The sequence below is a fragment of the Dromiciops gliroides genome, chromosome 1 (genome assembly GCF_019393635.1).
Source record: "Dromiciops gliroides isolate mDroGli1 chromosome 1, mDroGli1.pri, whole genome shotgun sequence".
Classification (NCBI taxonomy): domain Eukaryota; kingdom Metazoa; phylum Chordata; class Mammalia; order Microbiotheria; family Microbiotheriidae; genus Dromiciops; species Dromiciops gliroides.
The window spans coordinates 678,837,999-678,862,262 of record NC_057861.1 but is presented as its reverse complement, the minus strand read 5'-3'; the positions used below and the strand labels follow the sequence as shown (position 1 = coordinate 678,862,262).

Here is a 24,264-nt window from a genome sequence, read left to right as displayed (position 1 = left end):
TCGGGGCCCAACCTTGAGTGACAAAGGAACAGAGAGCTGAGGAGCGCAGGCACTGACCGTCTGGCCTTAGCAAGTACCTGTCCCTGACCGAGGGAAATAGCCGTGAGCTTCTTAGAGAACTTCATCTCCTCGGCAAACTTGTAGAGATCAGCGGCAGGGTCTGTCCCCGGGGACAAGACGAATATCAGTGGGGTGGTGGAATTCGAGTCTTTGAACACGGCAAAGAGGTTGGCTGTCTGGAAACCAAGGTAGCAGATGAACCAAAGGTCAAGCAGGAACTGTTTGTCATCGGTTGTTTCCAGGGCCTGTGTTTGCTCAGAGGCTCTGTGCTGGTGGGGTTCAATGGGCCCCATGCAGCTGGCCTGGCTGCTCTCACTGACTCTGAGAGCTCTGCCAGCCTGGGGCCTGGGAGGAAGGAGGATGGGGCTCCCATGGTACCCTCAGCTGGCGACCCTATGCTAGGTTAGTCCAGGAGCTTCAGCCAAGGCTCCGAGCCCAGAGACGACCGTGAGCACGAGACACGGGGGCCAAGGTGTTTGGGCAGGCAGGGTGCAGGAAAGTCTGCTTGACCCTGCGGCCTACCTGTGGCTCAATGAAGCGCGGCTCAAGGTTGATGGCCACAAAGTCCTGCATGGCATTAGTGACCTTGTCTCCTCGGAGGCAGCGCAGAATCAGCAGCTTCTGGAACTGGTCTAAATGCTCTTCCCATGCGCCGGGCAGGCGCTCCCTGAAATCAAGGAACATCAGCCACTGTCTTTATGGGGCAGCACCGTAGGCCTTGGGCCCTTGGTGCAAAGACCCCAGCAGGGATACCACATGTCTGGGCAGAGAGGGTCCCCACTAGAGTGAAGTAATGTGGTGTATGGGAGTCAGAAACCTGGGTTTGGGGCCTAGCCTGGTCAGTGACTTGCTGTGTAACCTTGAGGCAAGTCACTGCATTTCTGTGCCTCAGTTTCTCCATCTATCAAAAAGGGAGAATAACCATTTTTCTGCCTCTCTCCCAGGTTGTTGTGAGGATTAAAGACTGGATAGGACAGTGCTTTGGGGTGTCTAAAGTACCAAACAGATGTTCAATAAGCAAGGCTGATTGAAGAGCTGCCCTCTGGGTGTTTCTGTTGAATGTATTCTCTGAGTATCATCATGGCTGGGGGTGGGAGGCAGTGTGGGATGAGATAAGGGTGGTTCTCTCCCCTTGGGTGTCTAGGTGATGCCAAAGGGGGCCCAGAGAGCACCCCAAGTTACCCACAGTATACTGAGATGTGCAGATCCTTCCTTGAGATGAGCCTTTGGGGGCCCGGAGGTAGGGGGCTTACAGGCCCTAGTTATGAGTTCTTGGTTGTTCCCTAGCTCCCCAGCACAGCCAGCCCGCAGAGGAGTGGACAACCTGGTGCCAGGAGAAGGCCTGAGTTTAGGCCTGGCTGCTCAGTGGGACTCACCGGTGGGGCTCGACACTGTCAAAGATCCTACGGAAGTCATCCATATAAACCTCGAAGTCCCTTGCTAAGGTGGAGAAGTTTGGAAGGTTGGTGAGGGCCAGGATGTCCCGCCATGCCCTGTCAGAGAGCCAGTCCACTGCTGGGTTCTCAATTACATCTTTGATGGAACCCCCGGAGAGAAGATAACGCCACTCGCCCTGGGGGTGAGAGCAAGGCATCATTAGGAGCCCAGGGGCTCTGCCAGGACACCTCCTCTGCCCACTGCCTTGGCAGTAATCTAGGAACCAGCCTCCCTTCCTGCTGGCAGTACCTCCAATGGGATTTAGAATTGCAGCAAACACTGCTAAAGGGAACTTGAAAGACCAACCCCCTCATTTTACAGATGAGAAACATAAGGCCTAGTAGAGATGTGAATTGACCAAGGTCACATATTTGGACACAAGGGCAAGGTTTGGAATCTGGGTCTTGATGCCAAGTGCAGGCCTCTTTCACTACATCATTCTGCCCCTTGAATACTCCCATACACCCATAAAGTAACAACTCCTTTCTTTCTTTCAGCATTCAAGGTCCTCCACCATCTGTCGGTACAGACAAAAACCACACTTCCCCCTCAACTTTGGTTCATATAATACTTGAGTACAGCCATAACTAGACCATTTTGTGTGCTTGCTCTTCAGATGGTGGCTTAGGGCAGTGTGGGCTAATCAGACCCCTGGTCTGATTTTACAGCAGCCAGTTAAGAGAAGTGTTTACATTTTTAAATACAACTAAGAAAAAATGAAGAATGGCTTTTTCTATTTTGAGATCAAACTTTGAGTACACCTTTATTTAAAATAAATCTCTTTCTCCGCTAAATAAAATTGTATTTAAAAAGGTAAAAACTATTAGCTTAGGGGCCAAACCAAATCAGGCACAGGCCTGGTGTAAGGCACAGAGAGCACGCCTGGGAATCAGGAATCTGGGCTTGGAGTCTTTCCCCTGTCCCTTACAGGCCACGTGGCCGTGGGCGAACCCCTTCAACTTTCCATGTCCGAAGTAGACATGCTTCTGATCTGCATCAGGGGAGTGGGATTTCCCCACTAGACATTCTCTGCACCAGTGTGATCACAGTTCTAGACTAGATCAGACCAGAACATTTTTCAGATTATATTTATGGGGGAGAAACAGTTCTGTGCACTGGGGAGCGAGCTGGTATAAGCCACAGGAAGCCCTGAATTGAAGTCTTGTCTCTGGCACATATACGTTGTGCCCCGCATTCTCCAGACAGTCCTTTAAGATGGAAGGTTGCAGAGGAGCCAGGTTGCAGTGGGAGAGAATTTCAGCTTCTTACACCAGTGAAATCTCAGAGGTATTAAATGGCACTTAATTCACATAACCAGGTAGTCTGTGTCGTCTCTTCATGTCTGTCTCCCCAACTAGACTATAAACTGCTTGGGACCTGGGGCTGGGCTTTAGGATTACAGAAGTTAGAGCTAAGAGGGATCTTAGCCACCTCACGGTCATCTCCGTTCCACTTTGGTTGCCCACAGGAACAGGCACACCCTTGGCCTCGTCAGTGCCCATAAGTGTCCCCTCCAATAATCATTATTAGACTGTCATGGCCACAGCTAAACTCCCAGAGCCTTTAGCTGACCCAGAAGGCTGGGGTGACAAAGGGAAAGAGGTGAGAAGTGAAAGTGGGTGTGTGAGAGGGGCAGGCTGGCCCCTGATTGACCCCTCACTCACTCGGTCAATCTTCCCTTCATTCATCATGATCCGCACACACAGGAGAAAGGCGAACATAAGTTTGTGTTTCTCAAAGAGGCTGCGGCAGACGTTACTGTAGAGGCTGAAGGTCAGGTACTTGTTGATGTTTGCAATCCGCTTTTTCAAGGTGTCTGCATAGGACACACCCCAGGAGAGGTGGGTACAAGTGAACTGGCAGCCCACACCTTCCCCCAAGCCCGCACTGCACCAGGCCAGGCCAGTCCCCCCACCTTCTGCACCCCTAGATCCAGCCAGACAAGGGTGATCAGGAGAGGACCTCATAGGACTTTCCCGAGATAAGCAAGGGCCTAAATACCTGGGGGTGTTCCTGAGTTACCCGAGGGCAGATAAAGGCACAGATTAAGAAGCCTGAGCATCCCCCTCTGACCTCTGCGAGGTTTGGGGAGGACTGGGGTTAGAGAAGCAGGCCCTCCCACCTGAACCCCAGAGTGGCAGCTGAGCTCTGAGGCTCAGGAGAACAGCCGAGAAGCAGAGCCCAGCAGGTACCTGCTCTCTCCGAGTTGGAGATGCCAGAGAGGAAGATGTTGAGGAACCACTCCAGGGAGTACTGGTACATGGGGTCCACATTGGAAAGGTCAGAGACACAGAAGAAGAGGATCTGAGTGCGCACAGCCACTGGGACATACTCCATGCGGGTAAGGTCAATGTCCTTCTCTGTCTGCTCGGCAATCCTCACCTTGGTCTGGCTCAGGCAGAGGAAGAAGGGATGAGCTCGGCCCAGGCCCCAGAAGGCCTAGGTCTATGCCGGCTGGGGGCAGGGGAATGGGCACAGATGCCAACCTGAATTTCTCCTGCCTTCATCTTGGAGGCTTCCAGAACCTTTATGAGCTCCTCATCATCGACAGGGTTCCCCTCTGAGGAGCTAAGCCGGAAGAGGATCTGGTCTTCAATGTCCTTCAGCTCCTGCCTCATCTTCGCATTGCTGACAATCAGCTGGTTCTTGGCATCTTCGAGGTCAGGCCGTTCCTCCGCCACCACCTGACCCAGAAGCTGATCCTCCAGACCACTGCAGGGAAGGGCCCAGAGCGGTGAGAGGGGGTCATTCCTCAGCCCTGGCAGCCAAGGCCTGGGCCATGGCAAAGCACACCATCTGTTTGATGGGCCCAGCCTGGGGTGATGCTCCAGGAGGCCGGGAGAATAGGAAGCCATTTTTGCCCTTGGGGGCCCAGGGTCTAGCGAGGGGAACAAGACCAACTCACATGAAACAACTGACAATGTAAGCAGTGCACTCCTGACTGTGGGGCCCTGTGCCTCAGACCCTAAAGGCAACAGGTGTTTTCAGGAGAGGGAGGTCAGAGAGGACCGAGATAGCAGGGAAAGCCTTCCTAGTGGACTGGGCTAGGGAAAATGAGAGGGAGGGGACTAGTCAGAGAGGAGAGAGAAGGGTATCCCTAGTGAGGGGAACAGAGGCAAAGTGCCAGGGTTAGCCTGTATATACTACACACCGAAACACTTTTTTGGCCTGCCCATTACATGCTAGAAAGTAGTGGGGAATAGGGTTGGCAAGGTAGGGAGAGCCTTGAATGCCAAGCTAAGGACTTGGAATGTTATTCTGGTGATAGTGAGCCACTGCAGATATCTGAGAGGGTAGATGTGATGGAGTAGAGTGGGCAAGGCCTCCAGGAAGGCAGAGAGAGCGGTGAGAAGGAAACTCTTATTTACACTAAGGGTGAGGGCCCATGCAAGGGATATTAAGAGTAACAGCTGTCGTTTGGAGAGAACTCAGCTGGCTCATCTCACTGGGCCAAGTGTGTGCTAATTTGAGGGCCAATTATGCATAACTGGGAGACTGCTCAGCAAGAGTGAGGAAAGGCAAGGCGGGCCAAGCATCTCCCCAGGTGGGGCGCACACCCACCTGAGGAGCACAGTGAGCAGCATATTTCACCTGACTTTTTTTTTTTTTGCAGGGCAATGGGGGTTAAGTGACTTGCCCAGGGTCACACAACTAGTAAGTGTCAAATGTCTGAGGCCGGATTTGAACTCAGGTCCTCCTGAATCCAGGGCCAGTGCTTTATCCACTGTGCCACCTAGCCGCCACCTGATTTTTTATAAATGCAGGGATTTTTTACCGCCAAAAATAAAAGGATGGGGGGGGGGGGAGGAGGGGTAGATTTCCTGGGAAATCAGGCCGACCACATCCTCCTTATCTGTTTATTTAAAGTTCTGAGTTCCAAATTCTATCCCTCTCTCATTCCCTCCCTCCCTCCCCTCCTCCCTCCCTGAGGTGGTGAGTAATCAGATATAGGTTATCATGTGAAATTATGTAAAACATTATCATATTAGTCATTTTATATAAAAAAGATTCAAGTTAAAAAAAAAAGAAGAAAATGTAAAGTAGCATGCTTCAGTCTGTGTTCATTCAACATCAGTTCTTTCTCTGGAGGTTGATAGTATGCTTTATCATTAGTCCTTTGGGATTGTCTTGGATCATTGTGATATAGGAGGCAAAAAAAGGGTTAACAGAAAAACCCAAGACCCAAGATTTAATTCAGATATTAGCTCTAAAAGGGAGTCAGACCCCAGTTAATGGATAACTTACAAGTCAGGATGTTAGGTTCTCTTACCCACATAAATCAGTACCCATAACGGGAACATAGGGAGGCAGGCCATGAAGGCCTTAGACTAAATGACAGCCTACAGAAATTCTAATGAAAAATGGAGATATTTTGAAACTAGTCATGGGAATCAGAAAGAGATGTGCAGAAAAGACCAAATTTGTCCCCAGATTCACCTTATGACGTGTAAACCCCCAAAACACATCTCCAGTGAAAAAAGGTACCCACTTTGGGGGTTGGCTTAGGACCCCAGGAACTCCAAATTAGGATAAGCCCTCCCCTGTACCTCCCCAAGGTGGAGATTATTATAATGAGACTGATAATCAATTTATCCATACTATAAATATAATTGTCTTTCCTTATTTGAGAGATACCTTTCTGCTATTCTGGTTCTTTCCCTGTGGTCACTGACAGTATTGCAATAAAACTTGGGAAACTGAGTCACTGAGTCTTGTAATTCTTTTGGGACGACTCACAATCTATTTGACCCCAAATTCCATCCCACATTATTTGTATTGCTGAGAGTAGTTAAGTCATTCACATCTGTTCATAGAACACTAATGCTGTCCCTGTTCACAATGTTCTCCTGGTTCTGCTCACTTCACTATACATCAGTTCATATAAGTCTTTCCAGGTTTTTCTGAAATCATCCTGCTTGTCATTTCCCAAAGCACAATAATATTCCACCACAATCACACAGCACAGCTTTTTCAGTCATTCACCAACTGATGGACATTCCCTCGATCTCCAATTCTTAGCCACCACAAAGAGTTGCCATAAATATTTTTGTACAATTTTTTTTTCCTTTTCTCTTTTTCAGTTACTATTGTTAACTGTTTCCCTCCATCCTATTCCCTTCCCCATGATATTTACTCTATTATCTATCTTCTTTCACCCAATCCCTCCTCAAAAGGGATTCGCTTTTGACTGTCCCCTCCACCACTCTGCCTTCCCTTCTTTCACCCCTCCCTCCTTATCCCCTTCCCCTTTCTTGCAGGGTTAGATAGATTACTCCACCCAGTTGAGTATGTATGTTAATCCCTCCTTGGGCCGATTCTGATGAGATTAAGGTTTTTGAGCCAATTCTGATGAGTGTGAGGTTCATCCATTGCCCCGCTCCTCCCCCATCTCTTCCCCCATTCCATAAACCCTTTCCTGTTTCTTTCATGTGAGATTTCATCCATTCTACCTCTCCCCTTCCTCCTCCCCCAGTGCAGTCCTCTCACACCTCAATTTTACTCTAAAGATGTCATCATGGGGCAGCTAGGTGACACAGTGGATAAAGCACCCACCCGGGACCCAGGAGGACTCGAGACCAAATCCAGCCCCAGTCACAAGACACTCACCCACTTAAATTCACCCAACTCCGACCCCCCCCCCAAAAAATAAACAAAAAATAAATGCTTCACAGATATCATCCCTTCATAATCAATTCCCACCTGTGCCCTCTGTCTAAATCAGCCTGACCATATCGAAGGGAAAGCACAAAACTTCCTGTGGGGCAGTAGCCCCATGGAGGTGTGATTTCCAAACCTAGAAGAAGTTATCCACACACAGAGTCTGTCCAGACTCTGCCCTGGAAGATGCGGGGCTGCTGGGCTTAGGAGATAGACATGCACACTCAGCACCCAGGCCTGGAGGGCTGACAAAAGGCCCAAGGATGGTGCCCGGGTGAAAGAAAGGAGGCAAGCGGGAGAGGTGGCCGTATGGGGGAGACCCAGGGAGAGAGTGTCTCCCTCTGAAGCTCCATCCTTCCCCTGCTACTCACCTGGGTGACAGGGTGAAGTTGATGAGCGTGAGCTTGGTAGAGATCTCAGGCGTGTAGTGGGGATTGGGCAACTTGGTGGTGATGTACATCTTGAAGTCTTCATGATATGGGATGACGCTGTCCCCGAGCTTCAGAACAATGTTGCCCTGCTGCTTGTAAGTCTGAGGGGGATAGAGAGGATCCAATTAGAACCTGCAAGGAAGCTCAGCTCAGTGGGAGATGGCAGACTCTGCCTTATGGATGCTCATCCCCAGGGGAGGACAGGGCTCTGGGATTCTGGAGTGTGAGAGGCAGGGAAATGTCATTACAAGAAGCATCTCAAACCAGCCCCCTCCACACATGCACATGCGCACATTAAATAACACTAGTACTAGTTATATTACTATTGGTTTCTTCAAGGCTTTTTTTTTTGGTGAGGCAATTGGGGTTAAGTGACTTGCTCAGGGTCACACAGCTGGTAGGTGTTAAGTGTCTGAGGCCGGATTTGAACTCAGGTCCTCCTGACTCCAGGGCTGATGCTCTATCCACTGTGCCACCTAGCTGCCCCTCTTAAAGGGTTTTTGACAAGAGACTTCCATTAAGCCAAACCCTAGCCAAGGGAGCCTATCCCCCTTCAGCCAGGTAGGCCCAGTTTTGCATCTGGGAGGAATGCCCTGGCCCGATCTTCTGTCTGCCCCGCTCCCCCCCTCCCCAGGGCACAGCTGCTCAGATGTTACCTGCTTCAGGAGGACAGGCTCCAGAGCGGGGTCCAGCTCTTCCCCAACATTTTCCAACAGGCATGGCTTCCCAAAACGGATGGCATTTTCCAGGCTGCGCAGGAAGTCCCGGTCACTCAGCTTAAATACATCCAGACCGTTATCCTTCTCCTGAGACACAAGAGGGGAGTTCAAGCCAAAGAACAGCCTTGAATGAAGTGCCAGCCTAGAGCGAGCAGCCCTCTCTCCTCCGCTTTGACTCTTTGATGGAGGAGAATTCAATCCAACAAATATCCGTCAAGCTTTTGTGGAAGGGCTCATGGGATCAGCTCAGCCTGCTTTCCTTCCCCCATCCCCAGCCAGTCAGCATGCTATAGCAATAGAGTGCTGGCCTCAAAACGAGTCCTGGGTTCAAGTCCTGCCTCGAAGCCCTACTGGCTGTGTGACCTGGAGCAAGCCACTTAACCCCAGTGCTCTGGACAACTTCCTAAGAATAGAAGCGGTAGAGAAGGTGCCGACCTGCATTGGCAGAGGGAGTTGCCTCACTTGGGAGTTCCCCATGCCACTGAAATCACTGATCCAGTCCCTGTCCCTCTCCCTATGTACAGGGGAAAGGACACGGAGATGAAAAGAGAAGCCGGTCCCTACCCTTGCTGTATACTTAAGTCACTAATACAGGGAGCATGTCCAGACAAGTCTGAGAGGGGTGACAGCAGTGCCGTCACCAACCTGCAGGTTATCCTACTGAACCCCATGGAGCGTCTGCAGGACAGTCCCATATTCTCATTTCTTTCCTCGTCAAGTCTCTTTTCCCCAGCACCTGGCTTACTTCAGCTTCCCTCTGGCTTTCTCACCAGAGCAGGGCAGCTGTGTGCAGCTTCCCAGCTCCCCGTTTTGTGGATGCCCTGTGCAAGGTCAGCCAAGAGGACGTGAATCTGGAGACCATAATAAAGCCTCTAGTCACAGGGTCACAGCCTTGGGGTGTTCTTCCAGCCTCAAGGAAACCACCTCAGGGGACAAAAACCCAGGCAGAGTTTTCAGAGGAAGCAAGCCAAGCTATCGATAGCCATAGGGAAAAAAACCCAATAACAACAAAAAAACCAACACACTCTCAATCACTAATCATAAGGGAAATGCTCATTAAAAATTGGAAACTAAGATGCCCATTAATTGGGGAATGGCTGAACAAGTTATGGTATATAAATGTGATGCAATACTATTGTGCTATAAGAAATAAAGGAAACTGTTTCAGGAAAACATGGGCAGAGTTGTATGAACTGATGCAAAGTGAAGTGAGCAGAACCAGGAGAACATGGTATAGGATCATTTCAATACTGTAATAACAAACAACTTTGAAAGATTTAGGAACTCTGATCAGCACAGTGACCCACCACAATGCCAGAGGGTTCATAATGAAACACGCTATCTACCTCCTTATAGAGAGATAAGGGACTCAGAATACAGATGGAGATATATTTTTTATTTTTTTTCGGACAAGGCCAATATGGGAATTTGTTTTGTTTGGTGATATGTGTTTGTAACCAATTTTATTTTTCTTGTTTTCTCAATGAGCTATGGTGGGTAGCAGTCAATGTGGACTTGAATAGTTAAACTGAGAGAGCCGGATGCCCCCTCAAAGGCTGCAAGTAGAGAGGGAAGCCAACTACACGTCCTTCTCTGGTTTGTCTCTAAGTGACAGGAACTGGGCCTTACTTACTAAGTTCTTGATCCACTTGTTGGCCTGTCCCTGAGGGTCAATGAAATGGGTCCAGCGCTGAGAATACTGTGTGATGACACCATTCTCCACAGAGAGGGTGTCATTGGGGAGGCCTGCAATCTGGAAGCAAAAAGATCAGCTTGGTGCCTGGGCCTCTGCTACACTGGGCAATGCCCACCCCCTAATCCTGCACAAGACTACGTAGCTGCCCATGACCCTTTCTGGATTGGGAACACAGGCACACACACGTTTGTATGTGATCATCATCTAATCATTCATCGGCTCAAAAGGATGCAGGAGCTTCGTAGTGTTGATGGCACCCAGGGCACACACCCAAGCCTGGGATGGAAGACTTTCCACAATCTGAGCTTACTTTACCTTCCCATCTCTACCTGGGTCAGCCCCCAGGGTGCTGCAGGATCCATTCTGGACATACCTGCCATGACCGAATCTTCACTGGATTCCCCAGTGTCCCAATCAAGGTTGGCTCCTCAGTGTGGGGGACCTCAAATTTCGAGAGTTGCTCTAACCATAGCGTACACAGTGATGTTCGGTACTGCCCCTGCCAAGAGACAGAGTCCTCAGTCCTGGGCCTGCATGATGGCACTAGAACCCCAGGTTCCTAGTGTTCCTCATGGAATAACTGCCCAGGGGCTCAGCAAAGAATTCTCTAGGGGGAATGATTTGGACATGCTCCTGTGTAATTTAAGATTCTAAATGTGGATTCTAATGTGTTCCCCCAGTTTGGGGGAAACTCACTAAAAATCACTGATAAAACGAGTTTAGGTTTTTAAGGGTTTATTGGAAAATAGAAAGAAAAAGATTGAGAACAGAATTCTGACAGCCTGGCATTCCTATCTTTCCTCAAATCTCCTGTGAAGTCCTCTGCCGCCACCACCATCAAGTCCGGAAGCCAAAAAGGGCCCGCGCTCTCTGCGCAGGCTCCCTTTCCTCCTTCCTGTCTCCTCCCAAACCATAGGAGGCTCCTCCAGTTGATTGGCTGGTAGACTTGATAGACAGCACCCATGAGCAAGTGTCATTTCCTGACGCCAAGGAAAAGCCACAATGCCTCTGAGGCATTTTCCTCATGGTGGAGCTTTCCACAGCAAGTCTCCAGTAGGTGGCGTCATTCCAATCATTACACTCCTAATAGCAACCAAGGAAGGCCCACCCCAGGACAAGAGCTCGTCCAAGGAGCTTGCTAGGATTGTGCTTCGAGGTAAAGGAATTGCAAAGGGTCTTGTTTGCACTTAATCCCAGAGAGTAAGGGGCATTCAGTGTCCTCCTGAGAGGCCAGGCCAGGCCAATATCTTTCACAGTTTTAGAGCCCAGCAGACCTATGGATGTCTGATGACCCTGGATTCATCTGAGATTTCCCCTCATGGTCCATCCATGCAAGCAACAAGGTTTGAAGTGGTGAAGAAAATTCCAACTGGCTGATCCTCCACACTATGGGAGATCAGATGCAGAAAAACTGTCGTGTCCCTGAACAACACTGTGCTTATTCAGTGAACCAGGTAAGCCTAGAAGGCAGAACAGGCTAGGGATTGGTTTGATATCTGGAAAACTACTCATCACATTGTAGAAGGGGCCATGTCTGCATAAGCCTTGAAGATCCCCTAAACGTCATCTCTTCCTAGAATGTCCCAAGGAGGTCATTCTCTCTCTGGGATGCATCAGTGGCTGCAGGTGGGAGAGAGTGGATGGTCTGAGCAGAGGCTGGTTTCTTGGTTTTCCTTACCGTGAAGGGCCCAAGGTAGGCCACAAAGCCAGCTGACATCAGGATGTCACCAAAGATGTTGTTGATCAGGTAATCCAGGTTTGTCACCGTCTCTTGCCAGCGCACCTTCTCATCAGCCAGTCCATTGATCAGCTGGGGGGAAGAAAGCCAGGTAGGTCACATACAGGACCATGACCTTACATCCCAGAGTACAGAGTACCACACCTCCTTCTCCATAGGCTGTCCTGAAGATCCCCACTGGGCAAATGCCTTCATGCCCTTTGGGACAGCTGACTACTCTCTCTACCACCACTGCATGTGGGTCCTTGAGAATAAAGGGGGAGGGACCTTGCTACAGTGATAGGGCAATAGCTGATGGAGGGTACTGGAGGGAGCATGGTTGGGATAAATCTAGCTTGAAGGCAGATAAGAACGAGGAACTGAGTAAAAGTGAGGCCACTCGGGTCTGACAAGATGGTGGACTTAATGGATAAAACTAAGCCCTTATTCCTCAAATTAACAAAAAAATTCATTAAATAAAATAAAACCACCAACAAAAAAGGAAAAGGAATGAAATATGAGAAAACTAAGAGAAAAAAAGAGGGGGAGAGTAATCCAAAGGGGTCCCAACTACTAAATACAATGAGACAAAGAAATTGAAAAGAAGTCTCCAGAAGGAAAGAATATCATCCCTGGGGATGAGTAAGGTAAAAAAAGAAAGAAAGGGCAGCTAGGTGGCGCAGTGGATAGAGCAGCGGCCCTGTAGTCAGGAGGACCTGAGTTCAAATCCGACCCCAGACACTTGACACTTACTAGCTGTGTGACCCTGGGCAAGTCACTTAACCCTCAATGACCCACAAAAAAAAGAAAGAAAGAAAGAAAGAAAGAAAACTACACATGGCCTGGGGACAAGGTAGGGAGAGTTGATCATCCTTGGGGTAGGAAACAGCAACTAGGGCTGGGCTAATTTTGCAGGGAGGGCAGCTACTCCCAATCAAGTCTCAAAAGACACCGGCCCACAAAGAGCCAATACCCAGGTCAACACTCTTCTCACCAAAAGTGCTTCCAAGTAGAAAAGATGGGGGAGGGGCGTGAATAATACCTGCCTGAACTAATGCTGTAGCCTCTCTAAACATCCCTTCCAGGGTATGGCTAAGTTGACCATCAAATGATCTACCAACATCTCATTTTGCTCCAGCCCCAAACCTGAACCATGGACTGGCCCACATTTCCCCTCCAGTCTGGGGCCCATTTCATTCCAGCCCAAAGGTAGTACCTTCTCCTCTGGGCATCAAGGCTCACAAGGTGACGAGGACAGGATGCAGCCCTTACCTTGTCGGCGCGGCCCATCCTCTGTTCACACTGTTCACATTTCATCTCTAGCTCTTCCTTCTTGGCGATGCAGTCTCGGTACTTGGCCTGGAGGGTGAAGATGCCATCCTCCACTTCTCGAAGCTGATTTTTGGCAATGTCCAGGATCTTCTGAGTTGCTTCCAGGTCTTCCTGAGCCTCACGCAGAGCTTGCTGAGGGAGAGAAGAGCAAAATGGAGCAAACCTGGACTCATATCACCTTTGTTAGCAGCCAGGAAAAAGCAATGCTGAAAATAAGAAAGAACCCTGGGCTGAGAATCAGAAAATCCGGGCGCTAGTGCCCATTCTGCCATGGGTTAGCTGTGTGACCTTGGGCAAACGTCTTCCCCCACTGGACCTCAGTCTCCCTACCTGACGAGGAAGGGGTTGGATTGGACAATCAAAAGGACCCCTTTCAGCTACGATGCTTTAAGATTCTCGGAAACAGTCCCAGCTGAGAGAACCCCTTGAGGAGGAGGGTTTGGAGAAGTTGGCCATGAGGCCTGGAGAACCCTTTCCACTCACATCCCTCTTCCCTTTCCCCTACTCACCCTCTTTGGCTCCACAGCCTTGGCCACAAAGTGGTACTTGTGCATGGCTCGCACCCATTGGCAGATAGACGTGCATGCCTTGGACACTTTGGCAATGGCTGCAGGCTGGAATTCATCATTGTCGATGTAGGGCTGGATGGCTTTAATCACAGAATCAGCAATGTTGTCCTGAAATCAGAGGGGGATAAGAATTGGAAGAGTGAGCCCAAGAGAAGAACTTGGAAGGAGGCTTTGGAGGGATGCTCACACCTCCTTGGAGCTTGGGGCTGACTGAGCCGGGGGCCCCAGGAGTTTTCTGTGTGTCTGTATGGCAGGCGGGCATGGGCGTTCTGTGTAAAGGACATATGGATTGAGGTTGGTAATGGGAGAGCTTTCCCTTTGGCTTGAAGCCCTTCTCAGTGACGGGACTCTGACTCTGCCCTCAAATGACTATTGCCACCAACTGTTTTTCTCTTACTCCATCACTCACATTTGAAACACTTCAAGCAGGGATATCTGTTTATCCAGGAAGAAAAGGAACTTTATAGAGAACACATAGTATGCAAGGAACAGAAGCGCTGAAAAGTCAGACTGGCCCAGGAAGAAGAGAACGGCCCAAGTGAGGTTCTGCTCACAGGAACAGAAGCGGATGAACGTTAACCCGACATGATCGAGCAGAGAAGCCTCAAAGCCATAGAAGCTGCTTCAAATAGCAGTGAGTTTCCCATCACAGGAAGTCCTTGGGCAGAGATAGAATGACCTTTGTTGGAGATATTGTAGAGGGAAGATATTTAGGTGTTCATTAGATTTGAGAACCTTCACGGTCTCTGTTGGGCTTCCCAGGGCTTTGCCTTAGTATCAGAATTAAAAGGTCTGTACCCTATCTTGATAATAACTATAATAATAGCTAATATTTACATAGTGTCTGCTGTGTGCCAGGCACTGTGCTAGGTGCTTTACAAGTAGCAATTCATTTGGTCCTCACACAGTCCTGGGAGGCAGGTGCTATTACGATCTCCCATTTTACAGATGAGAAAGCCAAGACAAGCAGAGGTTAAGTCACTTGCTCGGGTCACAAAGCTGGCCTCTGTCTGAGGTCAGATCTGATCTCAGGTCTTCCTGACTCCAGGCCTAGCACCCTATCTACTGTGCCACCTATAGGGCCTTAGCACAATGCCTGACGCGTAGTAAGTAGGCCCTTGCTAGTTGACTGACCTTTAGCCAGTTATTGATGGTCACTAACATGCAGTCAGGCTAGGAAGCCACTCACAAATTTTTAACCACCAGAAAGATGAATATCCCCCATTATCAATTTCACCCTAAACAATCACAAAGATCTTTTCATTCTTCCACACTCTCCCAACGAAAGATCTGCTTTAATCGTCCCTGCTTCCTATCTTGTACTGAGAACAATGGTCTGCAGACTACAGCTAGGGACTGCTCAGTATAGGTATCCCTCACTATGCAGAATCAACATGTTCCTAAGCCATAAATTTAACTAATTAAGTACTATTTTCTCACTATACAGAAGAGGTTCAAGGAGGGGACCTGAAACCACATCGTGGTTGATGAAACTGGGAATGTTTAAAATGGAGAACAGGAGATTATTAGCTCATTGTCTTAAAAAAAAAAACAACAAACTAAAAGGATGTTGAGTGGGAAGAAGGATTAGATTTATTATGCTTAGACCCAGAAAACAGAACTAGGATTACTGAGCATGGGGAAGATACAGGGTAGCAGATTTCAGCTCCACAGAAGGGACTGCTTTGTAGCCATCAAAGCTTTTCTTTTAATTTAACATTTTATTTTTTATTTCCCCCAATTACATGTAAAAAGCAATTTTTAACATTAATTAAAAAAATTTTAAGTTCTAAATTCTTTCACCTCCTTCCCTAACCCCCTTGAGACAAAGGCAAGCAATTTGATATAGGTTATACATGTGTAGTCATGCAAAACATATTTCCATGTTAGTCATCTTGCGAAAGAAAATACAGACCAAAAAAAAAAAAGAAAAAAGAAAGAAAGTAAAGGAAGAGTATCAATCTGCATTCAGATGGATAGCATTTTTCATAAGTCTTTCAGAACTGTTTTAGATCATTGCATTGCTGAGAATAACTAAATTATTCACAGTTGATTATCATACAATATTGCTATTACTGTGTACAATATTTTCCTGGGTCTGCTCATTTCACTTTGTATCAGCTGATTTAAGTCTTTTCAGGTTTTTCTGAGAACATCCTGCAACTTGTTCAGCCATTCCCCAATTGATGGACATTCCCTCATTTTCCAATTCTTTGCCACTATTAAAAGAGCTGCTATAAACATTTTTGTATTTATACTTTTCTTTTCTTTTGTTTTTTTAAAAATCTCTTTGAGATACAGATCTAGTAGTAGTATTGTTTGGCCAAAGGTCTTATAGCCCTTTGGTTATAGTTCTAAATTGCTCTACAGAATGGTTGAATCAGTATGCCACTTCACCAACAGTGCATTAGTGTCTCAATTTTCCCACATCCCCTCCAGCATTTGTCATTTTCCTTTTCTGTCATACCGTCCAATCTGATACTGTGGGGGTGTAGCTCAGAGTTGTTTTAACTTGTGTTTTTTTCTAATCAATAGTGATTTAGAGCACTTTTTCATATGATTATAGATAGCTTTGATTACTTCATCTGGAAACTTCTTGTTCATGTCCTTTGACCATTTATCAATTGAAGAATGGCTCTTATTTCTATAAATTTGACTCAGTTCTCTACATATTTGAGAAATGAGGTCTTTTTCAGAGAATCTTACTAGAAAAGTTTTTCACAGTTATAATTCTTCTGTATTTCCCTCCATCCTATTTTCCCTGTATATCCTATTCACTCTCTCCTTTTACTCTATCCATTCTGTGTTTTACTTTTGACTTTTATGTTCCCCAACCCACCTTCCCTTCTATCAGTCCTCCTTTTCTTATCTTCTTCCACTCCTATTTTCCTGTATAGCAAGATAGATTTCTATACCCAACTAAGTATGTTTGTTATTCCTTCTTTGAGCCATTTTTGGGGGGGGGGACGGACAGGGCAATGAGGGTTAAGTGACTTGCCCAGGGTCACACAGCTAGTAAGTGTCAAGTGTCTGAGGTTGGATTTGAACTCAGGTCCTCCTGAATCCAGGGCCGATGCTTTATCCACTGCACCACCTAGCTGCCCCTCATTGCCCAGCAAAAGAAAAGAAATGAAGTGGGTAGTCTCAGAAAAACCTGGGAAGACTTGCATGAACTAATGCAAAATGAAGTGAACATAACTAGGAGAACAACCTAGATGATAACAACAATATTGGACAGATAATGAACTTTGGAAAACTTAGTAACATCAACACAAAGACCAACACGCAACTCTAAAGTACTCACAAGCAAACTTATGGATGCAGAGTGCAGACTGAAGCCTATTTACTTTTCCTTTCCTTCTTTGCTCCCTTCATTTCTTTCTTTTTATGTTCTTTTGGACATGACGAGTGTCGGAATTTGTTTTTCATGACTATACGTATTTGTAGTAGGTTTTTTTTCCTTGCTTTTCAATTGGTGGGGGAGGGGGAGGAGATAAGGAGAGAACTTGGAAGTGAAAAATAAAATTGAACATATATACACATATACGTGTGTATATACATATTATATGGAGAGAGAGAGAGAGAGAGAGAGAGAGAGAGAGAGAGAGAAGTTGAGGGAGACAGGGCTTTCCATCAACCATTCTCCATTGTAGTCAAACTGCCCTGTTCATTGTTCCCATAGACATAAGTCCTTCTCCTGCCTCTCTGCCTTTGCAGAAATGGGCCCCTGTGTCTGGAATGCATTTGCTCCTCATGTCTTCTGCAGAGAATCCCTAGCTTCCTTCAGTGCACAGCCTAGGCTCCCCCTCCTACAAGAAGCCTTCCCTGATTTCTTCATGTTGCTGGCTCTATGCTCACTCCCCTACCACTGATGAAATCTTTTTTTTTTTTTTAATATAAATCAATTGAGCCATTCACTCAATTATCTTTTATTTTGTTTTGTTTTGTTTTGGTTTGGTTTTTTTGTGAGGCAATTGAGGTTAAGTGACTTGCCCAGGGTCACATAGCTAGTGTTAAGTGTCTGAGGCCGGATTTGAACTCAGGTCCTCCTGACTCCAGGGCCGGTGCTCTATCCACTGCGCCACCTAGCTGCCCCACTGATGAAATCTTGAGACCAAACACTGCTTCTTTTTTTTCTCTGTCTTCCCAGTGCCCTGTAACCAAAAGGCGCTCAATAAAGGCTTCTTATGTTGGATAGCCTTTCCCCCAAGATCCAGTTTTCATAAGGTCATAGCTAAAGCATTGGGAAGGACCTCAGAGGGCAGGCCTTTGGTGGCCCTCTATCATAGGACAGTCACGACTCCAAGTACTCTGAGAAGAGGTGTATCTAAATTCCCCAGGAGCAAAGATCCAAAATTCTATTTGAGAAGCATTTATTAAGCACCTATCAAATAATCTGTAGAAAAGGAGAGAGTCAAAAAAGAGATAGAAACAGAGACAAGCAAAAAGAGATACAGAATGGGGACACAGTGAAAGACACAGCTGGCCTGCTAAGAAATGTGTCTCTACCCACTCTATTTCCTACTCGTTTTAAGTCTTGCCCCTGAAGCTCTGACCCTCGTCTCTCCCCTCTCCCTGAAGCACCATCATGGTTGCCCTGACACTTGGTGCACCTTACCCAACCCCTCCCTGGCAATCTTCACTACCTTTAGCTAGTGTAGAATGATTCTTGTCAGCTGAGAGTCTGCTCTCCTCACCTTGTCAAATTTGAAGAGGCTCTCAAGGAACTTGCCCGGGTCCTGGAGTAGCCCCTTGCCGGGTTCCCAGTAGTCATCCACCTTTGTGCCTGGCTTTTCCCCAGGAACCTTTTTGGGCTTAATCCCCTTCATGATGCAGACGGCTTCAATGACCAATTTCACTCCAGGTGGCGGTCGCTGCATTGCACGAACCTGGGGTGGGAAGGGAAGTGGAGGCACAATAGAAAGCATGTGAATGTGAGGCATCATTTTGTATTTCTTCATGTGTTTATTTTATATATATATTTGGTGAGGCAATTGGGGTTAAGTGACTTGCCTAGGGTCACACAGCTACTTAAGTGTTAAGTATCTGAGGCCGGATTTGAACTCAGGTCCTCCTGAATCCAGGGCCGGTGCTCTATCCACTGCACTACCTAGCTGCCCCTATTATATTTTTTTAAAATCTTATTTTATTCTTCAATTAACAAGCATTTATTTTTTCTTCCTCCACTCCCTATCCATTTAAAAGATTAAAAAAAAATTTGAAACATACTATTTTCACTTTTGTTGTTGCTTTTTGTTGTTGTTGTTTATTCTTTCTTGTGGTTTTTTTCCTTTTGTCTTCTCTTACAACATGACTAATGTGGAAATATGTTTAACATGATTTTATATATATGTGTGTATATATATATATATATATATATATATATATAATTTTGCTATATCAGATTGCTTGCTGGCTTTGAGAGGGGGAGGGGAAGGTGGGAGAAAAATTTGGAACTAAAAAAAATCTTTACATGTAACTGGAAAAAAATTTAATTACAAATAAAAATAAAGATTTTAAAAATTAAAAAGCAAAATCAAAACCCCTTGTAACAAATATGCACATGTGAACAAAACAAATTTCCCCATTGGCCATGTCCAAAATTTATCTCATTCTGCATCTACATCTGTCTTACTCCTCTGAGCACCATTACTCATGAGTCCTCTGGAATCATGGTTGGCGATTTCATCGATCAGAGTTCCTAAATGTTTCAGTTACTTGTCTTTACAATATTTTTGTAAATTTTTATTCTGGTTTTGCTCACTTCACTCTTCCTCAGTTTGTACAAGTCTTCTCAGCTTTCTCTGAACCTCCCCTGCCCGCCCCCGCTTTTGTCATGTTTTACAGAATAACATTCTACTAAATTCAGGTTGTACTCATTATATTCTATCGAGTTCATGAGGTAGTGGACTTGTAACCATCACAGAACAGAGGGTAGCTAGCCTGCTGGGACTGCTTCTTCTCACAGTACTGCACCCAGCTTTATGCAAAGAACAAGCTCAAAAGCTCAACAGAATGAAATTTCAGGGGGAGAGAGAAGAACTGCCACCACCTCAGAGCTGTGGCTTTGAGTGGCTCATTACCTGAGCCCACTGAGATATCTGCCAGGCCTGGTCCTTCCTACATATGACCCATCTCAGAAGTGGGATCTATCCACAAATGTGTCCCCCTGAAGCCTAAAAGGGCAGAGGTAGGGTAGGGAAAGAGCCTTGTCCTGGGGAGTGAAAAGACTTGTCTCATTTCTGCAACTTGCTATGGGCTCTCTTCTCTGGGCCTCCTCAACTGGAATGGGAGGGGGTGAATAAGATGACATCATTAGAGACACTTTCCTAGGTTAGGCCAAAAAGGTCAGCTGTGGTCTCCAGAAAGTCCCTGAAAGCCCCTCCTAGCCCTTTCCCCTTCCTACAACATCCTTGGTGGATTTCTCAGAGGAGTGGGTGTGAGAGCTTCGCTGAACCAGTGGGAGAGGAGAAAGAATCCGTTGCCTTCTTCACTTGACCAAGGCTTTCTCTGAACTGGAGAGGGTGAGAAGGGCAGATTCTTGAGGCTGAGCTGCATCACCCCCACCCCAGAACTCTTAAAGGAGTCCAGGCCTCCTTCAGAGAGGTATTTTTGGTGAGCTTTCCCTAAAGAGAGGACTCACCTTGGCCTCAGCCTGCTCTGTCCCTTTGTCCTGGTGTACCCGGCCCCCTGCTAGGGCTCTGCACCAGAAGTCCCCAAGAAGTGCCAGGGGAACATATTGTAGCTGACCTAAGGCCAGCTTCACCTTGGACCTTTTGCTGATGTCCTTTTCTACTCACCCCTAGGCCCTGGCTAGATTTCTGAACCTGCCTTACCTACCACTTAATGAGGCAGGCAGGAGCTCACCATTGAATACTAGGGGACAGGGAGGAACCATCGGGCCACCTGGCAGCAAAGGGTCTGAGCTCCTGACTTAGAGCCCCCCCCCAACTCATGGGGGGCCTGGAATTTCAGGGAAGGCAGCCAGACTTCCCCAAGAGAAGTCAAGCAGCAACAGGAATGGGGCTGGACCAGATCAGCCTCTCCTGAAGGGATGCTGAGGAATGGATGTGGTGCAGGTCAAGGGGAAGTGTCTGGTATCAGAAATGCTACAGGAGGTCAAGAAGGCAGGGCTGGCTTGGTGGGGAACATGTACCTGGGGCTGACAGGCAGCAGCTCCTTGCAGGGAGGTATCCTTACTTTGAAGCATAGACCACACATCCTCAAACACTAGCATCATTTTTTCTACCTTCTTTTCCCTAACAAATCAATGGTTCCTTGTGGCCCTGATGAATAGCCTCTCCTTTCACTTGGCATTCAAGGCCTTCTCCAATCTGGTGTCATTTTATTTTTCTGGCTTGTTTGTGCTTTTGTGCTCTCTCTCCCTTCCCTCCTCCATCTCCCCCTCTTCTCCTTTTCCCCATCTCTCTCCATCTTGTCTTGTTTCTTGGCCAGAGAGAGAAAGGCAGTTCTCTCTCTCCCCCCTCTTTCGTCTCTCTTTCGGTCTCTCTTCCTAACCCTCGGTCTCGGTCACTCTCTTTCTTGCTGTCTCTGTCTCCCTCCCACCCCATCTTTCCCTCTGAATCTCACAAAACATTTTTGATCCTGAATGCATGAACAATGACATTCTACAGGTTGCAAAGTGCTCTATATTTTAACTCACTTGCATCTCACAACAAGCCTTCCTTATAAGGTTGGCGGAGAGTCTATTATCTGTCCCCATTTTACTGATGAGCCACCTGAGCCTCAAAGAAAGTAAAGTGATCTGCCCATAGTCCCATAGCTAGTGAGTGTCAGGAGCAGAATTCGAACTCATTCTTCTAACTCCAAGCCCAGTACCAATAAGCCACACTGCCCTTCCAGACTGTGCACACAGCAGCTGCTTACTAATTCCTAATCCCTTCCCTCAATCTGCCAGGAAGAGCTGACCGGTGCTGAGGGTTGGCGGCTATTTTCATGGTTGGCTGTTCCCTGATGGCTTCCTCTCTGTTGGTCAAGCTCATCCCTCTGGGTATTTTCAGGGAATGCCATGGCTGGAAGGTGGAATCCCTTCTCAGCCGACTTCCTAGCTCCCTGTGACAAGCAAGGGGCTAGAATTCCAGAATGTTTAAGCTGGGAGGAATCTTGGAGTCCAGCCTTTATTTTACAGAGGAGGAAGCTGAGGGCCAGAGAAGATAAGCCATTACCCACAGTCACACGGCTAGTGCAAGTGGCAAAGCAGACCCTGAAATCCAGGCCCCCGCCTCCAGGTGCCCTGACCTTCTCACCAAACCATGCTGGGGGAGTGAGATCCAAGGGGATTCGTACAGGAATCAAAGACAAACTTTCCCCTGAGTTACAGTCTGGCCCAGGGCCTCACGCCAGGCTCTGAGAGCCCAGGCCATGTGTTGCCTAATGAAGGCCACGGTGCTATGAGTTTCCTCCCCTCTCATTCCCAAGAATCCCTACTCAGTGGGGAGAAGAAAGAGCCGAGCTCCCCTCTCTGACATCTGGGCCTTGGTCTGTGGTTAAGATGGCTCCAAGGGGAAGGGAAAGGCGGGTCATCGGTCCTCGCCTCCTCTCACCTCAGTCACATCATTCTTGTTAAGGTTCCTCAGGCTGGCCAGGGCAGCATCCAGGGCCGGGAGAGCCTCATCCAGGTCCTTCTGGGCATCATCGGCAATGGCCTGGGCTTTCCGGGCCTTCACGTTGGCTTTGGTCTCCTCTTCCTGCACAGCGTTCCGAGTGTCCTCTGCTACAGCTGTGTCCGCCTGCGGAGCAGAATGCAGATACTCGCGGACTGTGCCAGGGGAAGGGGGGTACAGGGTCATGCTCCTCTGGGAGGGGATTCTGAGACATGAAAGGAGACCCCTCTCCCCAGCCCTCCCCTACCTTTATTTGCTCCATGGTGACCAAAGTGTCTCTGGCGGCTTCTTCTAGCAGTGGGCGCATTATTTCTAGCTCTTCTTGCATCTTGGCCACATCCTCTGAAGTCCGAAGCAGCTGTCCAAAAGAGGAAACCTCTGGGTTAGAGCCAAGGAAATGAAATGTTCAGATGGAACGGTGCTTGGGGCCCAGTGCTATCTGGGCAGCCTGACTGGGACAGAGAAAAGGAGTAGCCCTGAGGGCTTGGCATCAGCTCAACAAGCTCTCGACTCCTCTGTGGGGGAGAAACCTTGGCCGCTGAAATCCTCCCCAGTGACTGCTTGAGGGTTGGGGGCTATGTGAAGCCCCAGTGGTGAACGTGCTTTCTATTAGTGGTTGGCTTCTCCTCACCTATTCACCTCAGTTCTTAGCTGTTGATACCAAAGATACACGTGGTGAAACCAACATTGCCATTCCAAACTACTGGTACATGGGGGAATGGTGCTCTCAGTTATACCTTTGGGGCCATAACTGAGGGTCTCCCCTGAAGATGAGGCCTGTCTGACCCCTTTCTTCCTTGGAGGTCTCTAAGAATTGGGAAATGAATGGAAAGATAACTAGAACTCAGAAGAACCTTAAAGGTCATCCCAACTCATTCTCTCATCTTACAGATGAATACAATTAAAATGTAGAGATAGGGCTCAGATCTCCCCTAGTGTGGGCTGGGCCAGGACCCAGGAAGGTAAGGATACAGGTAGAGAAGGGAGTGATTAAATGACCGTAACATTGCTTCTCTGGTCTATAAAGTTCCCTGGTAGGCTTGGGAGTGGATTTTGTTCTTAAGATTAGGTAAAGATTCTGGGAAAAGGGGATCAATCATCTGTAACCAGATCATTGTATTCACAATCTTGCTCTAAATCTTATAACATTCACTTTTATAAAGAATAGTAATCAGAAATTTTTAGCAATCTTAAGAAATGATAAGGGTTATGGCTTCAGAAAAATCTGGGAAGACTTGTATAAACTGATGCAAAGTGAAGTGAGTCAAACCAGGAGAACACTGTACAATTAAAAGGAATATTAGAGGGGCTGTAAGGGCTAAAATTCTAGATATACTGTCTAAAATATCTAATAAGTGGTCACCAATAAATTATAAGCTTTAACAAGAGTTAGACTTTTAAGCATTTATTAAGGAGAATAAAAATTTGGTAAAGAGAGAGAGAAAAGCCTAGATTCATCTATCTCTTAAAGGGAGAGTGCATTTCTCGCTCCCTTCTCCACCAAAGTCCTCAGGAAAGAGAGTGAGTCAGAGCGCCAGCCTTTCCCTTCTTCCTCCCACCAGCCAACGTCACTTCCTGACTCCAAAGAAAAGCCCCTCTCCTCATGTTGGAGCTTTCCTACAGTAAGTCTCCAGCAGGTGGCGTCATTCCAATTGTTACAGGGCAGCTAGGTGGCACAGTGGATAAAGCACCAGCCCTGGGTTCAGGAGGACCTGAGTTCAAATCCAGCCTTCAGACATTTGACACTTACTAGGTGTGGGACCCTGGGCAAGTCACTTAACCCTCATTGCCCCGCAAAACAAACAAACAAACAAAACAAACAAAAAAACAAGAAAAAAGCTTATGGATTCAGAGTGCTTAAAGGTTTATGAAATCTTTTCCCCCAAAAACCCTGGGATGGAAAACAGAGCCAGGGGTGGGGAGTGGGGGCCATGATGATGGAGTAGAGGCAGGAATTCATCTGAACTCTGCAAACATTCCCCTCCAAACAATTTCAAAATAATGCCTCAAATAAAATTCTG

At 47.4% G+C, this 24,264-nt stretch overlaps 1 protein-coding gene across 1 annotated transcript in view; it reads right to left on the bottom strand.

Moving 5' to 3' along the window:
- Positions 1-24,264, bottom strand: part of DNAH1 (dynein axonemal heavy chain 1) — a 151,145-nt gene that overhangs the window by 7,187 nt on the left and 119,694 nt on the right. Inside the window, exons 54-69 of the mRNA XM_043965072.1 lie at positions 22,491-22,601; positions 22,184-22,369; positions 18,317-18,508; positions 13,560-13,727; positions 12,991-13,182; positions 11,680-11,811; positions 10,375-10,500; positions 9,939-10,058; positions 8,243-8,392; positions 7,527-7,687; positions 3,984-4,209; positions 3,690-3,885; positions 3,162-3,313; positions 1,437-1,633; positions 583-727; positions 78-236 (exon numbers count right to left, since the gene is read on the bottom strand). Coding sequence (XP_043821007.1) covers positions 78-236; positions 583-727; positions 1,437-1,633; positions 3,162-3,313; positions 3,690-3,885; positions 3,984-4,209; positions 7,527-7,687; positions 8,243-8,392; positions 9,939-10,058; positions 10,375-10,500; positions 11,680-11,811; positions 12,991-13,182; positions 13,560-13,727; positions 18,317-18,508; positions 22,184-22,369; positions 22,491-22,601 — 2,613 coding nt within the window. The remainder of the gene's footprint in view (positions 1-77; positions 237-582; positions 728-1,436; positions 1,634-3,161; positions 3,314-3,689; positions 3,886-3,983; positions 4,210-7,526; positions 7,688-8,242; positions 8,393-9,938; positions 10,059-10,374; positions 10,501-11,679; positions 11,812-12,990; positions 13,183-13,559; positions 13,728-18,316; positions 18,509-22,183; positions 22,370-22,490; positions 22,602-24,264) is intronic.